Here is a 15,053-nt window from a genome sequence, read left to right as displayed (position 1 = left end):
TCTGAAAGGGCAGTCTGGAGTGCAATAAAGATTGTATCATCTGAGGATCTGTTGGTGCGGTATGCAAATTGGAGTGTGTCTAGGGTTTCTGGGATAATGGTGTTAATGTGAGCCATGACCAGCCTTTCAAAGCATTTCATGGCTACAGATGTGAGTGCTACGGGTCGGTAGCCATTTAGGCAGGTTACTTTAGTGTTCTTGGGCACAGGCACTATGGTGGTCTGCTTGAAACATGTTGGTATTACAGACTCAGACAGGGAGAGGTTGAAAATGTCAGTGAAGACACTTGCCAGTTGGTCAGTGCATGCTCGGAGTATGCTCCCCCCCACTCTTCTATGCTGCTACTCTGTTATTATCTACATAGTCACTTTAATAACTCTACCTACATGTACATATTACCTCAATTATTATATTACCTCAATTACCTCGACACCGGGGCCCCCGCACCATGACTCTCTACCGGTCCCCCCTGTATATAACCCCGCTATTGTTATTTACTGCTGCTCTTTCATTATTTGTTAATATTTGTTATTCTTATCTCTTACTTTTGATGCCATTTCACTACGAGAAGCCCATCAATAAAAATAACACTTGATTTGACTGGATAAAAAAACAATGTGTCACCTGTTGATCCAGGGAGTCAGGACTGGCCCTCATTATGTGATCCAGGGAGTCAGGACTGGCCCTCATTATGTGATCCAGGGAGTCAGGACTGGCCCTCATTATGTGATCCAGGGAGTCAGGACTGGCCCTCATTATGTGATCCAGGGAGTCAGGACTGGCCCTCATTATGTGATATATTGTATTTTGCACAGACATAATCCTTTACTTGTAAATCACTAACTGTCTGTTTACTTAACCCTAAACTAACTGTCTGTTTACTTAACCCTAAACTAACTGTCTGTTTACTTAAACCTAAATGAACTGTCTGTTTACTCAACCCTAAACTAACTGTCTGTTTAATTAACCCTAAACTAACTGTCTGTTTACTTAACCCTAAACTAGCTGTCTGTTTACTTAAACCTAAACGAACTGTCTGTTTACTTAACCCTAAACTAACTGTCTGTTTAATTAACCCTAAACTAACTGTCTGTTTACTTAACCCTAAACTGAATGTCTGTTTACTTAACCCTAAACTGAATGTCTGTTTACTTAACCCTAAACTAACTGTCTGTTTACTTAACCCTAAACAAACTGTCTGTTTCCTTAACCCTAAACTGTCTGTTTACTTAACCCTAAACGGAATGCATGTTTACTTAACTCTAAACTGAATGTATGTTTACTTAACTCTAAGCTAACTGTTTGTTTACTTGTCCTTAAGCTAACTGTCTGTTTACTTAACCTTAAGCTAACTGTCTGTTTACTTAACCTTAAGCTAACTGTCTGTTTACTTAACCTTAAGCTAACTGTCTGTTTACTTAACCTTAAGCTAACTGTCTGTTTACTTGTCCTTAAGCTAACTGTCTGTTTACTTAACCTTAAGCTAACTGTCTGTTTACTTATCCCTAAGCTAATTGTCTGTTTACTTGTCCTTAAGCTAACTGTCTGTTTACTTAACCTTAAGCTAACTGTCTGTTTACTTAACCCTAATCTAACTGTCTGTTTACTTATTAACCTAACTTTCCATTTACTTAACTCTAATCTAACTTTCTTCTTGTCACTTTCCCCTAGTGTTTCATAAAGAAAATGTTTTGAATAATGAAGCAATCAATTAAAAGTAAATCGGTGACAACTTGATCAAACATTAACAAAGGTAGTTGTGGTTCTCGGCAACTTGAACCAACGCTGAACTTTGAGCAGCGAGGTTAATTTCTCGTCCCTTGGCCTTGTGTTTCTGCTCTGTTCTCCTCAGGTTGAAGCACATCCCACCCCATCACCCAGACAGATGTAAACAACTTGGGTTGGGCACAGGTGGAACAGGCCGCAACAAAGCATCTCACATCCCCAATCATGTTGGGCCACCAGAATTTCCGCCTCAGGAACTCCAGTGTCCGATTAACCCCTGGATGCCCAGTTCGTTTAGAGGAGTGTCCCCATTGTAGTACTCGGGACCGGGCTGATATCGGAACGTAAAGTCTGTTAATGGGTCCCCTGCCGGGGTCAGGTTCTTGGGTCTGGGCTTGTCGGACCGTGGTTTCAAAACTCCATATTACAGCGGCCACAATGCGGGAGCTGGGGATGATGGGCTCGGAGTCCCTCTCCTCGTTAGAGACATTGTGTTGGCGGGACAGAGCATCTGCTTTCTGATTCTTGGATCCCGGGCTATAAGCTAGTACCTGTAAAAAAGCAGAGCCTACCTAGCCTGGCGAGCGTTCAACCTCTTGGCTTCTTGAATGGAGACCAAGTTCTTATGGTCCGTCCCAATCACGAAAGGATGAGGTGCCCCCTCCAACCAGTGTCTCCACCCCTCAAGGGCCCACTTAACTGCCAAGAGCTCCCAGTTGCCTACATCGTAGTTGCGTTCCGCTGGTGAGAACCGCTTGGAGAGAAAGAGGCAGGGGTGCAGTTTCTTGTCCTCCTTGTTCCTCTGTGAAAGGACCGCACCAGCTCCGGTGTCCGAGGCGTCCACCTCTACCACAAAGGGACGAGTAGGATCTGGATGAACGAGGATGGGTCCGGAGGTGAAACGTCCCTTGAGCTCTATGAATGCCCTGTCAGCCTCGGGAGTCCAGCAACAACAGGTCTGGGACTTGCGGGTTAGGACCGGGAGAAGCGCTGTCACAGCACCAAAGTTGTGTATAAAACGCCTCGACCTTTACGGAGTCCATTTGGATGCCTGAGGTAATGTGACCGAGGAAGGAAACTTGGGATATGTGGAACTCACACTTCTCTATCTTGACATATAGTTGACTCTGCAGGAGACGTCTCAGGACTTGGTGGATGTGCAGAATGTGTTCCGGAAGGGTCGTGGAGAAATCAGGATGTCTTCGAGGTAAACTAAGACGAACCGAGTGTCATTGACCAATGTTTGAAAGACTGCCGGGGAATTCAATAATCCGAAGGGCATGACTAAATACTCATAGCGACCACTGGGGGTGTTAAAGGCAGTTTTCCCCTCATCTCTCTTCCTGATTCTCACCAGATTGCAAGTGGTCCAGTTTGGTGAAAAATTGGGCCCCTTGGGCCAACTCCAAGGTGGAGGACATCAGGGGTAGGGTGTAACGATTATTGATCGTAATCTGGTTCAGCCCTTGTAATCAATGCAAGGATGCAGTCCTCAATCTTTCTTATCCACGAAGAAGAAACCAGCACCAGCTGTGGATGTAGAGGTGCGAATGAATCCAGCCTCCAGTGACTCCCGGATGTACCTGTCCATGACTGCTGCTTCAGGTGTTGAGAGGGAGTACAGATGGCCCCGGGGAGGTGTGGAGCTGGGTAGGGGTTCTATGGCACAATCATATGGACAATGGGTGGGGAAGGGTGGCGGCTTGCTTCTTACTGAAGACCTCCCGGATGTCGAAGTATTCAATATGCAACTTTTCAGGGAAGTTAACCAACATACACAGACAGTTAAGAAAGCAAAGGCAAGCTTTTTCAAACAGAAATTTGCAACCTGTAGCACAAACTCCCAAAACTTCTGGGACACTGTAAAGTCCATGGAGAATAAGAGCACCTCCTCCCAGCTGCCCACTGCACTGAGGTTAGGAAACACTGTCACCACCAATAAATCAGCGATAAATGAGAATTCCAATAAACACTTTTCTATGGCTGGCCATGCTTTCCACCTGGCTACCCCTACCCCGGTCAACAGCTCTGCACCGCCCACAGCAACTTGCCCAAGCCTCCCATTTCTCCTTCACCCAAATCCAGATAGCTGATGTTCTGAAAGAGCTGCAAAATCTAGACCCCTGCAAAATGAGCTGGGCTAGACAATCTGGACCCTTTCTTTCTAAAATGATCTGCCGAAATTGTTGCAACCCCTATTACTAGTCTGTTCAACCTCTCTTTCGTGTCGTCTGAGATTCCCAAAGATTGAAAAGCAGCTGCGGTCATCCCCCTCTTCAAAGGGGGGGACACTCTAGACCCAAACTGATACAGACCGACCTAAATCTATCCTACCCTGCCTTTCTAAGGTCTTCGAAAGCCAAGTCAACAAACAGATTACCGACCATTTCGAATCCCACCGCACCTTCTCCGCTATGCAATCTGGTTTCAGAGCTGGTCATGGGTGCACCTCAACCACGCTCAAGGTCCTAAACGATATCTTAACTGCCATCGATAAGAAACAATACTGTGCAGACGTATTCATTGACCTGGCCAAGGCTTTCGACTCTGTCAATCACCACATCCTCATCGGCAGACTCGTTAGCCTTGGTTTCTCAAATGATTGCCTCGCCTGGTTCACCAACTACTTCTCTGATAGAGTTCAGTGTGTCAAATCGGAGGGCCTGTTGTCCGGGCCTCTGGCAGTCTCTATGGGGGTGCCACAGGGTTCAATTCTCGAGCAGACTCTCTTCTCTGTATACATCAATGATGTCGCTCTTGCTGCTGGTGAGTCTCTGATCCACCTCTACGCAAACGACACCATTCTGTATACATCTGGCCCTTCTTTGGAAACTGTGTTAACAACCCCTCCAGACGAGCTTCAATGCCATACAACTCTCCTTCCGTAAATCCAACTGCTCTAAAATGCAAGTAAAACTAAATGCATGCTCTTCAACCGATCACTGCCCGCACCTGCCCGCCCGTCCTGCATCACTACTCTGGACGGTTCTGACATAGAATATGTGGACAACTACAAATACCTAGGTGTCTGGTTAATCTGTAAACTCTCCTTCCAGACTCATATCAAACATCTCCAATCCAAAGTTAAATCTAGAATTGGCTTCCTATTTCGCAACAAAGCATCCTTCACTCATGCTGCCAAACATACCCTCGTAAAACTGACCATCCTACCTATCCTCGACTTCGGCGATGTCATTTACACAATAGCCCCCAACACTCTACTCAATAAATTTGATGCAGTCTGTCACAGTGCCATTCGTTTTGTCACCAAAGCCCCATACACTACCCACCACTGCGACCTGTACGCTCTCGTTGGCTGGCCCTCGCTTCATACTCGTCGCCAAATCCACTGGCTCCAGATCAACTACAAGACGCTGCTAGGTAAAGTCCCCCCTTATCTCAGCTCGCTGGTCACCATAGCAGCACCCACCCGTAGCACGCGCTCCAGCAGGTATATCTCTCTGGTCACTACCAAAACCAATTCTTTCTTTGGCCGCCTCTCCTTCCAGTTCTCTGCTGCCAATGACTGGAACGAACTACAAACATCTCTGAAACTGGAAACACTTATCTCCCTCACTAGCTTTAAGCACCAGCTGCCAGAGCAGCTCACAGATTACTGCACCTGTACATAGCCCATCTATAATTTACCTCTTCCCCTACTGTATTTATTCATTCATTTAGGTCCTTTGCACCCCATTATTTCTATTTCTACTTCGCACATTCTTCCACTGCAAATCTACCATTCCAGTGTTTTACTTGCTATATTGTATTTACTTCGTCACCATGGCCTTTTTTCCCCTTTACCTCCCTTGTCTCACCTCATTTGCTCACATTGTATATAGACTTATTTTTCTACTGTATTATTGACTGTATGTTTGTTTAACTCCATGTGTAACTCTGTGTTGTTGTCTGTGTCGAACTGCTTTGCTTTATCTTGGCCAGGTCGCAATTATAAATGAGAACTTGTTCTCAACTTGCCTACCTGGTTAAATAAAGGTGAAATAAAAATAAATAAATACATTTCAGTTCACTGATCACCATAGCAGCACCCACCCTTAGCACGCACTCCAGCAGGTATATTTCACTGGTCACCCCCAAAGCCAATTCCTCCTTTGGCCGCCTTTCCTTCCAATTCTCTGCTGCCAATGACAGGAACGAGTTGCAAAAATCACTGAAGCTGGAGACTCATATCTCCCTCACTAGCTTTAAGCACCAGAACTTGTTCTCAACTGGCCTACCCTGGTTAAATAAAGATGAAATAATAAAATAAACATATCTGGTCATGGCAGCTTAATTCACTAACAGGTTCTGAGAAAATCGATTATGTTACTTGTTTACTTGTTATTTGTGTTAAATATTTCCATTCTGGGATAGTTGCTCACTGAATTGTTAGCACTAGTTGGTCACGCTGCTGCATTGGCTACAATGTAAAAAGACGTAGCTAGCCAGCATAAAATCTAGCTTTGTTGCCATGATGTCATCTTGACCTTACTAGTGGGATGCATTGTTGAGGGGTTCGAGGGGTTTGTGCTGATTGTACGGAGATTGTGACAGCCGGTTAAATGGCGTCCCTTGACAAGGCAATATCAAGATGTATGTCAGGAGAAGAACAGTATTATCATAAGGAGACATATACTCGGAATATGGAGGAGGAATGGAGGGAAAAAGAGAGGCAGAGGAGGTCTAAGAGAGAGAGGGAGGAAGAGGAGGTCTAAGAGAGAGAGGGAGGATTAAGGTGAGCTCGAGTCATTTAAAAATGGTGTAAAAAACTGAGATGTTAAAGTGGTAGAAAATGTAAGCAGAGTGAGTTGAATACAGGAGGAGGAATGGAAGTGAAGGAGGGTGAAGTATCTGAGGTGGTAGGTGTGGTGAAGTTCTCGGAGACCGAGGCTTACACCGAGGGTCAGGTTAAAGATGATTCTACGTTAGTAGGAGTGACGTTTTTGGAAAAAGTGGACCCCTGTCTCTTGGCTGATCCATTTGTGGGTTCAGGATGGGTGAAAACAGAGTTGGGTGCTGTGGAATCGGTGAGGGTAACCAGAAGTGGTCTTGTGATAATTCTTTGTGTTTCTGCTGGTTAGAGGGAGAAGGCGCTCTGTGTTAAACTAATGGGGGCAAGAGATGTGAATTGTTTTGCTCTCAAGGAAAGAGCTCCACTGAAAGTGGAGTGATTACTGGGATAGAGGTAAATGTGAAAGTTGACCAACTGAAGGGGAACGAGTTGCTTGGTGCAACACAGACAGGGTGGCGTGAGTGGTGAAACAGAAGAGTCTGTTATTTAGAGTTTTGATGTTGAGTCTTTCCCCCCAAAAAAGAGATGTTAGGATATATGTTAATCTGTACAAGCTTTTGTGCCAAATAAATTATGTTGTTACAGATGTCAAGCTTATGGGCATGTGGCAGCAGTGTGTAGGAGGGAGGTTCCTATGTGGCAGCAGTGTGTAAGAGGGAGGTTCCTAGGTGTGAGACGTGTGCTGAAGGGAATGAGACAAAGGAATGTGTAGCATTGGGAAAGTAGTGGTATGTGTTAACTGCAGGGGTGCCCATGGGACTGGGGATCAGAAATGTCCCGTGTGAGAGAGGCAGGTTGAGGTTTCCAGGGTTAGAGTAGTGCAGAAGTTGACCTATGCTGAGGTAGTGAAGAAAGTAGAGGAAGATGGGTCAAGGGGGAGGGATCCTGAGAGGACTGGTGTAGTAGATCTGTACCAGAACAGAGGGAGGGATCCTGAGAGGACTGGTGTGACTAGTAGATCTGTACCAGAACAGAGGGAGGGATCCTGAGAGGACTGGTGTGACTAGTAGATCTGTACCAGAACAGAGGGAGGGATCCTGAGAGGACTGGTGTAGTAGATCTGTACCAGAACAGAGGGAGGGATCCCGAGAGGAGTGGTGTAACTAGTAGATCTGTACCAGAACAGAGGGAGGGATCCTGAGAGGAGTGGTGTAGTAGATCTGTACCAGAACAGAGGGAGGGATCCTGAGAGGACTGGTGTAGTAGATCTGTACCAGAACAGAGGGAGGGATCCTGAGAGGAGGGGTGTAGTAGATCTGTACCAGAACAGAGGGAGGGATCCTGAGAGGAGGGGTGTAGTAGATCTGTACCAGAACAGAGGGAGGGATCCTGAGAGGACTGGTGTAGTAGATATGTACCAGAACAGAGGGAGGGATCCTGAGAGGAGGGGTGTAGTAGATCTGTACCAGAACAGAGGGAGGGATGCTGAGAGGAGGGGTGTAACTAGTAGATCTGTACCAGAACAGACGGAGGGATCCTGAGAGGAGTGGTGTAGTAGATCTGTACCAGAACAGAGGGAGGGATCCTGAGAGGACTGGTGTAGTAGATCTGTACCAGAACAGAGGGAGGGATCCTGAGAGGACTGGTGTGACTACTAGATCTGTACCAGAACAGAGGGAGGGATCCTGAGAGGACTGGTGTAGTAGATCTGTACCAGAACAGAGGGAGGGATCCTGAGAGGACTGGTGTGACTACTAGATCTGTACCAGAACAGAGGGAGGGATCCTGAGAGGACTGGTGTGACTACTAGATCTGTACCAGAACAGAGGGAGGGATCCTGAGAGGACTGGTGTAGTAGATCTGTACCAGAACAGAGGGAGGGATCCTGAGAGGAGTGGTGTAACTAGTAGATCTGTACCAGAACAGAGGGAGGGATCCTGAGAGGAGTGGTGTAGTAGATCTGTACCAGAACAGAGGGGGGGATCCTGAGAGGAGGGGTGTAGTAGATCTGTACCAGAACAGAGATATAAACAACTGATATATGTTTCAGTAAGATTGGATTTTTAGCATTTATGGCCTGAAGTAGGCCTAAATAGATGTAAATAGTGGAGTAACACATTTTTTGTTGTTGTGAGTGTGGTGTTAGATGGTAAGGTATTTATTTTCAAGCAAAGTATAAGGGAGTTATACTCCAGTCCAGTAGATGGCGGTAATGCAACATTATTTAGATGCCCGCCGCCGTTAAACGTCAAAGAAGATGACGTCATCTCTGACAGGCGGAAGTAGGAGTTCCTGGCGCAAGCTAGCATTAGCATAATGTCACTTTGACAGCTAGCATTAGCATAATGTCAAGAGACCTATCAGCTAGAACTACTTTATTTTTTTTTTACCAGATTTGAATAGAAACACAACGTAGAGTTGGTGTCGGTTGCGGAAATACGCTTGGTCTGCGACAATCAAACCAGAGCTATTAACTTAATCAACTACCGTTGTTAGCCTGATTAAGGCTAGCTAAAGCTACAGAGAAAAGGTAAGCTTTCTTGACATCAAGTTAGCTAGATGTGTCATTGACCAGCCACTGTTGTGCTAACTAGCTAACGCGATGGTCATGGCTAGTCCGCATTTACCCATGTCAGTCTAGCTAACCTTACCAGTCGAACGGTGTTGTTGACGGATTTTCTTTCTAATAGGCATTATATGACTAGTTGGCGAGCGAGCAGACCGTGTTTCATTAGCTACCACGGTGTGTAGTTAGCGGGGGTTTGCTAAGTAAAGATAGGTTAGCTAACTAGATATAATCACCAACCACCACGATGGAACTAGAAGCGAAAGTGAAAGTAGGCTGGCTAACTCCGAGAGGACTGGCTGTTTCTCCATTAACTTGTCCAGTAACTTGTTTTTGTTGTTGTTATTTAGAAAGTTCGCGTAGAAAATAGGCGACAATTTAATTTAAGGGTGCTATTCCATTGAACCAAGTGTTTGTCGATAAACTGGACGTAATGACGATACACACAACGTTACATAACAGTGTTGATTACAAATGTAGTGGTTGAAGTGTTTCCAGAACCCATTTAGACAAGTTGATCATTACATTGGCGACAGCCTGTATGCCCTCTCACCTCATGTGGGAGTCAGCATGGATAGAACGCATTCATTGAATAATATTTGTAACACTTTTTTTATGTTTAAAAACTAGTTCACTGCATCTGACATGGAGCCCAGTTTAATAATATGACCATATGTCGCAGCTGCGTGCCGTAGTTTTGAAGTAATCGCAAAAAAACCAGGCCATGTTTTAGGGCCTTTTTCACCCTGCTCCTGTACCAGTAGAGCTTCCGTCCCTCTCCTCGCCCCTACCTGGGCTCGAACCCTCTGCACACATTGACAACAGTCACCCTCGAAGCATCGTTACTCGTCGCCCCACAAAAGCAGGGAAAACAACTACTTCAAGGTCTCAGAGCGAGTGACGCCACCGCCTGAAAGGTTATTATTGTGCACCCCAAGCCATTTCACAGCGGGTTACACTCCTATTAGCTCTGAGCAACAAATCTCTTCCCAGCCCATTGTTCTGCGTTACAATGCCGGCTTCGCGTTAACCCTGTAGACTTAGCTCATGTCATTTGTTAATAATAAGAATAAGGTTAGCAACTTGGTGGGCAAGCTCACTGTTCGCCTGGGTACACGTTGTTGATAGCGATGGCTGGCACATGTTCTGGTCATGGTTAACCATTAAAAAAATAGTAGTTAAATCTAAACAAAACTCATGTCCCTGTCCTCTTTTTCAATATGTCGCCGATTTCATTCTTCATTCAAAGACTCAATCATGGAGACTCTTACTGACTGTTGTGGCTGCTTTGTGTGATGTATTGTTGTCTCTACCTTACTGACTGTTGTGGCTGCTTTGTGTGATGTATTGTTGTCTCTACCTTACTGACTGTTGTGGCTGCTTTGTGTGATGTATTGTTGTCTCTACCTTACTGACTGTTGTGGCTGCTTTGTGTGATGTATTGTTGTCTCTACCTTACTGACTGTTGTGGCTGCTTTGTGTGATGTATTGTTGTCTCTACCTTACTGTTGTGGCTGCTTTGTGTGATGTATTGTTGTTTCTACCTTACTGACTGTTGTGGCTGCTTTGTGTGATGTATTGTTGTCTCTACCTTACTGACTGTTGTGGCTGCTTTGTGTGATGTATTGTTGTTTCTACCTTACTGACTGTTGTGGCTGCTTTGTGTGATGTATTGTTGTCTCTACCTTACTGACTGTTGTGGCTGCTTTGTGTGATGTATTGTTGTCTCTACCTTACTGACTGTTGTGGCTGCTTTGTGTGATGTATTGTTGTCTCTACCTTACTGACCGTTGTGGCTGCTTTGTGTGATGTATTGTTGTCTCTACCTTACTGACTGTTGTGGCTGCTTTGTGTGATGTATTGTTGTATCTACCTTACTGTTGTGGCTGCTTTGTGTGATGTATTGTTGTTTCTACCTTACTGACTGTTGTGGCTGCTTTGTGTGATGTATTGTTGTCTCTACCTTACTGACTGTTGTGGCTGCTTTGTGTGATGTATTGTTGTTTCTACCTTACTGACTGTTGTGGCTGCTTTGTGTGATGTATTGTTGTCTCTACCTTACTGACTGTTGTGGCTGCTTTGTGTGATGTATTGTTGTCTCTACCTTACTGACTGTTGTGGCTGCTTTGTGTGATGTATTGTTGTCTCTACCTTACTGACTGTTGTGGCTGCTTTGTGTGATGTATTGTTGTCTCTACCTTACTGACTGTTGTGGCTGCTTTGTGTGATGTATTGTTGTCTCTACCTTACTGACTGTTGTGGCTGCTTTGTGTGATGTATTGTTGTCTCTACCTTACTGACTGTTGTGGCTGCTTTGTGTGATGTATTGTTGTCTCTACCTTACTGACTTTTGTGGCTGCTTTGTGTGATTTATTGTTGTCTCTACCTTACTGACTGTTGTGGCTGCTTTGTGCGATTTATTGTTGTCTCTACCTTACTGACTGTTGTGGCTGCTTTGTGCCCAATAATGTTTGTACCATGTCAAATCAAATCATGTTGAGTTGCTACCATGCTATGTTGTTATGAGTTGCTGAGGAAATATTGACACAATACAATCATCCAAACCGAGAAATGTAGGCAACATTAGTCCTAACTGAGGAAATATTGACATATATACAATCCGTCATATTTAGATAACTCTCGGCTGACAGAAACTACAATATGAATTAGCTAATAGCAATTACTATTCCAAATTCATCACATCACAGGTGAGCTCAACATTGATCTAAATAATATAGTAAAACCCTTTCTAGACTGTAATCCGACGATGGGGCAGTTTGTGTTGCCCGCCATGTTTGTTCTTTAGTGTCAACCAAAGATAATAAGAGGAGACCAGATACATTTGGTCTGTTTGCAATATGCATGTTGAAGGGGGGGGTGTGTTGTCTACGATCATCCACTTCCTTTCATTCACTTGTGGCAGTTTACTTGAAAGATGAGTGAACCATTCCTTCACGTCGTTATAACATCTTTGGTCTGACAGAAGTTTACGTGACCTCAGAATGCATTGTATAATGTCAACGAACGTTGGCGCCACACACAGCTGCCAAATAGTTTAGGATTAGCTCATTATAATCAACCTTCAAAAAAGCATTTTACACACATCATAGGTGTCCATTATAATCTATGCAATAATCAGAATGCATTATTTGTCACCAGTACTTGAAAATGTGACTAAAACTGTAAATACATTATGATACATACATACTTCATGCTACAGTAGAAACAACACGATATACAGAAAACAAGGAGCTTACTTTGATAGGGAAGCACACATGTCCCAAGTTATTATTTGTACGGAGAACAACAAGGGTTGGAAAATGTGCCAAATCGTGCAGGACACACGTCTACATACATGATCTGCGGAAACATTGGTGAAGTGCGTGGGCTTCTCCTCGAAGAGAGAAGTTTGTCCGTCTCAGTAAAACCTCAAACATGAATTGTCCTCGATGCTGAAATGGGCAACTTCTATGTGAGTTAATGAGGTGGAACAACACCTCGATTGAAACTGTTTAGAAAATAAAACTGGTTAGAAAATGTTTGGAAGTTCTACACCATTTCATTCAGGATAGTCTATTCTTTCTAAAGATGTAAATGTGGGCAGCTGACAGCTGGTGTTAATAATATAGAAAGCTGTTAAAATGTCAAGATTAGATTTTCACTCATGGCACTTGGGAGGTCGCCCCATTGTTTCCTAAAGGGGTATGACTGTCTATTTCACCAAAAATCACACTGTATATTTTGATTTTTTTCAAGTCGTACACCAATTTAATCAGGAGAGTCTCCTCTTTGTAATTATTTAAGTCTGGGCAGCGAGCTCAGTTGTTATCGAACAATAGACCAGAAATAGTCAGTAGTTTTCATGTTTTCCCTACTTCCTCATTACGCAGACATAAGCACAGTTGACACTATCAATGGGTGGATGTTCACTATCTTCAAGTTTTTGTTTTTTTTACCCAGTTTCGTCCAAACAGATTGTAGTGGGAAAATGAAAAGGAATACATTTTTTTGTGACATTTAGTGTAAATGTAATTATAAGCGTCACTCCATTCAGAAGAGACTCTGTGAAGGTTTGTTTAATTTCATTTACTAGTTTTCCAGCTCGGACAACGTTCTTTGGCTGTTTTTCAGCCTTGGGTGAATTCTGACTTGTTCTATTGTCCAACCTAATATTTGCCATATTCTAATATTTCTCATGTGTCAACGTATCACCACGGTCTGTGGTCGCCATGGTGAAACGTACACTCCTGTAGATGTGATATAATTGGATGGTGAGACTTACACTCCTGTAGATGTGATATAATTGGATGGTGAAACGTACACTCCTGTAGATGTGATATAATTGGATAAAGTTGCCAGCCAACCAGAAAAACAAGGTGAAGCAATTCAGGCATTCTTGGAAGTCAGGGCAATATTTTTTTTAACTTTAAAAATAATGATTTTTGCAAGAAGTAGGCATTTAGAATTAAATGTGGAGTGGAACTTATTGTTATGTGATGACATCACGTGCCTTCAAAAGTATGTGGCAATCCTAATTTATTGTCGCTGTAAAGAAAGTTTGACAAAATAAAATTGTTGTCGATCTTTAAAACATTGCTCCTACATATATATTGCCTTTCCATTACATATGTTGCAATGATTTGTTGTTGTTGCTACATTGCTTTTGTTGAATAAACCTGGGTGAATGGAAACCTTCCTAGTGTTGTGTACTAGTAGCTTTGAATCATTGGATCAGTGCCAACAGGCAGATACTGTAATTCTGTACAGAAGTGATGGTGTGTCTGTATACATTTCTTGTTTTCTATATAATACGATGCATGATGTTCAGCGGCATGGTGCAGCCCCAGGCAGACATGGCCCTGCAGTGGGAGATGGCAGGGGAAGAGGGTAACGTGGCTCTTCAGGTTCCTGCTGAGCTGGCAGCCAATGAGGTGGTGACTAGACTACTGGGAGACAACCAGCAGCTCCGAGGTAGGACTCAATCACACACACACACATTTACTCAAACAAACACATTCAAATATTATATTTGGATCCACATTGAGGCACGGAGTGTGTGTGTGTGTGTGTGTGTAGAGGCGTTGCAGCGCAGCAACCAGGCCCTGCGTCAGCGCTGTGAGGAGATGGAGGAATGGCAGCGGCGGTCTAGAGAAGAGAGAGAGTTCCTCAGCTGTCGTTTCCAGGAGGCCCGGGCGCTAGTGGAGAGACTGGCCATGGAGAACCATAGCCTCACCAGCCTGGCCAGCCCCTCTAGCCCCCCCAACCCTGGAGCGAACCAAGGCCTGCTGGTCAACGGCCCCATCCATGGCTCGGAGACCAACGGACCTATGGCATCCTCTCTGGTCAGTCCAGATAGATTGAGGGATGAATATAGATAGATTCAATTGCCCCCCCCCCCATCAATCTACACACAATACAATATAATGACATCACAATACCCTATAATGACATCACAATACCCTATAATGACAAAGCAAACAGGTTTTTAGAAATGTATTGGCCAGGTGATGAGCGGTGCCTGGTTTCCTCCAGACGTGACGCTTGGCATTCAGGCCAAATAGTCTTATTCATCAGACCAGAGAGTCTTATTTCTCATGGTCTGAGAGTCCTTTAGGTGCCTTTTACTGAGGAATGGTTTCCGTCTGGTCACTCTACCATAAAGGCCTGATTGGTGAAGAGCTGCAGAGATGTTTGTCCTTCTGGAAGGTTCTCCCATCTCCACAGAGGAACTCTAGAGTCTAGACTCTAGAGAACACTAGAGATGTCTAGAGCTCTGTTAGAGTGACCAGCGGGTTCTTGGTCACCTCCCTGACCAAGACCCTTCTTCCCCGATTGCTCAGTTTAGCAGAGTGGCCAGCTCTAAGAAAAGTCTTGGTGGTTCCAAACTTCTTCCATTTAAGAATGATAGAGGCCACTGTGTTCTTGGAGACCTTCAATACTGCAAACATTTTTTGGTACCCTTCCCCAGATCTGTGCCATGACACAATCATGTCTCGGAGCTCTACGGACAATCAATTTGACCTCATGGCT

The 15,053-nt window shown here is 44.3% G+C and overlaps 1 protein-coding gene across 14 annotated transcripts in view; it reads left to right on the top strand.

Annotated features, from left to right (window-relative positions):
* The first annotated feature begins 8,707 nt into the window (after positions 1–8,707).
* ikbkg (inhibitor of nuclear factor kappa B kinase regulatory subunit gamma) overlaps positions 8,708–15,053 on the top strand; it is a 54,961-nt gene continuing 48,615 nt past the window's right edge. For 6 of the 14 annotated variants that reach the window (XM_090204066.1, XM_090204060.1, XM_090204062.1 and 3 more), the window contains exons 1-3: positions 10,816–12,495; positions 13,852–13,994; positions 14,100–14,365. In XM_090204066.1, the coding sequence (XP_090060192.1) occupies positions 12,473–12,495; positions 13,852–13,994; positions 14,100–14,365 (432 nt within the window). In that variant the 5' untranslated portion in view covers positions 10,816–12,472. Of the gene's footprint in view, positions 8,988–9,034; positions 9,941–10,815; positions 12,496–13,851; positions 13,995–14,099; positions 14,366–15,053 lie in introns of those variants that run through there. The other 8 variants (XR_016487563.1, XM_090204067.1, XM_090204063.1 and 5 more) reach the window with 3 other exon arrangements.

Source organism: Oncorhynchus mykiss, chromosome 16 (assembly GCF_057628025.1).
Source record: "Oncorhynchus mykiss isolate SJ-2025 chromosome 16, ASM5762802v1, whole genome shotgun sequence".
NCBI lineage: Eukaryota > Metazoa > Chordata > Actinopteri > Salmoniformes > Salmonidae > Oncorhynchus > Oncorhynchus mykiss.
This window is presented reverse-complemented; position numbering and strand designations above follow the sequence as displayed.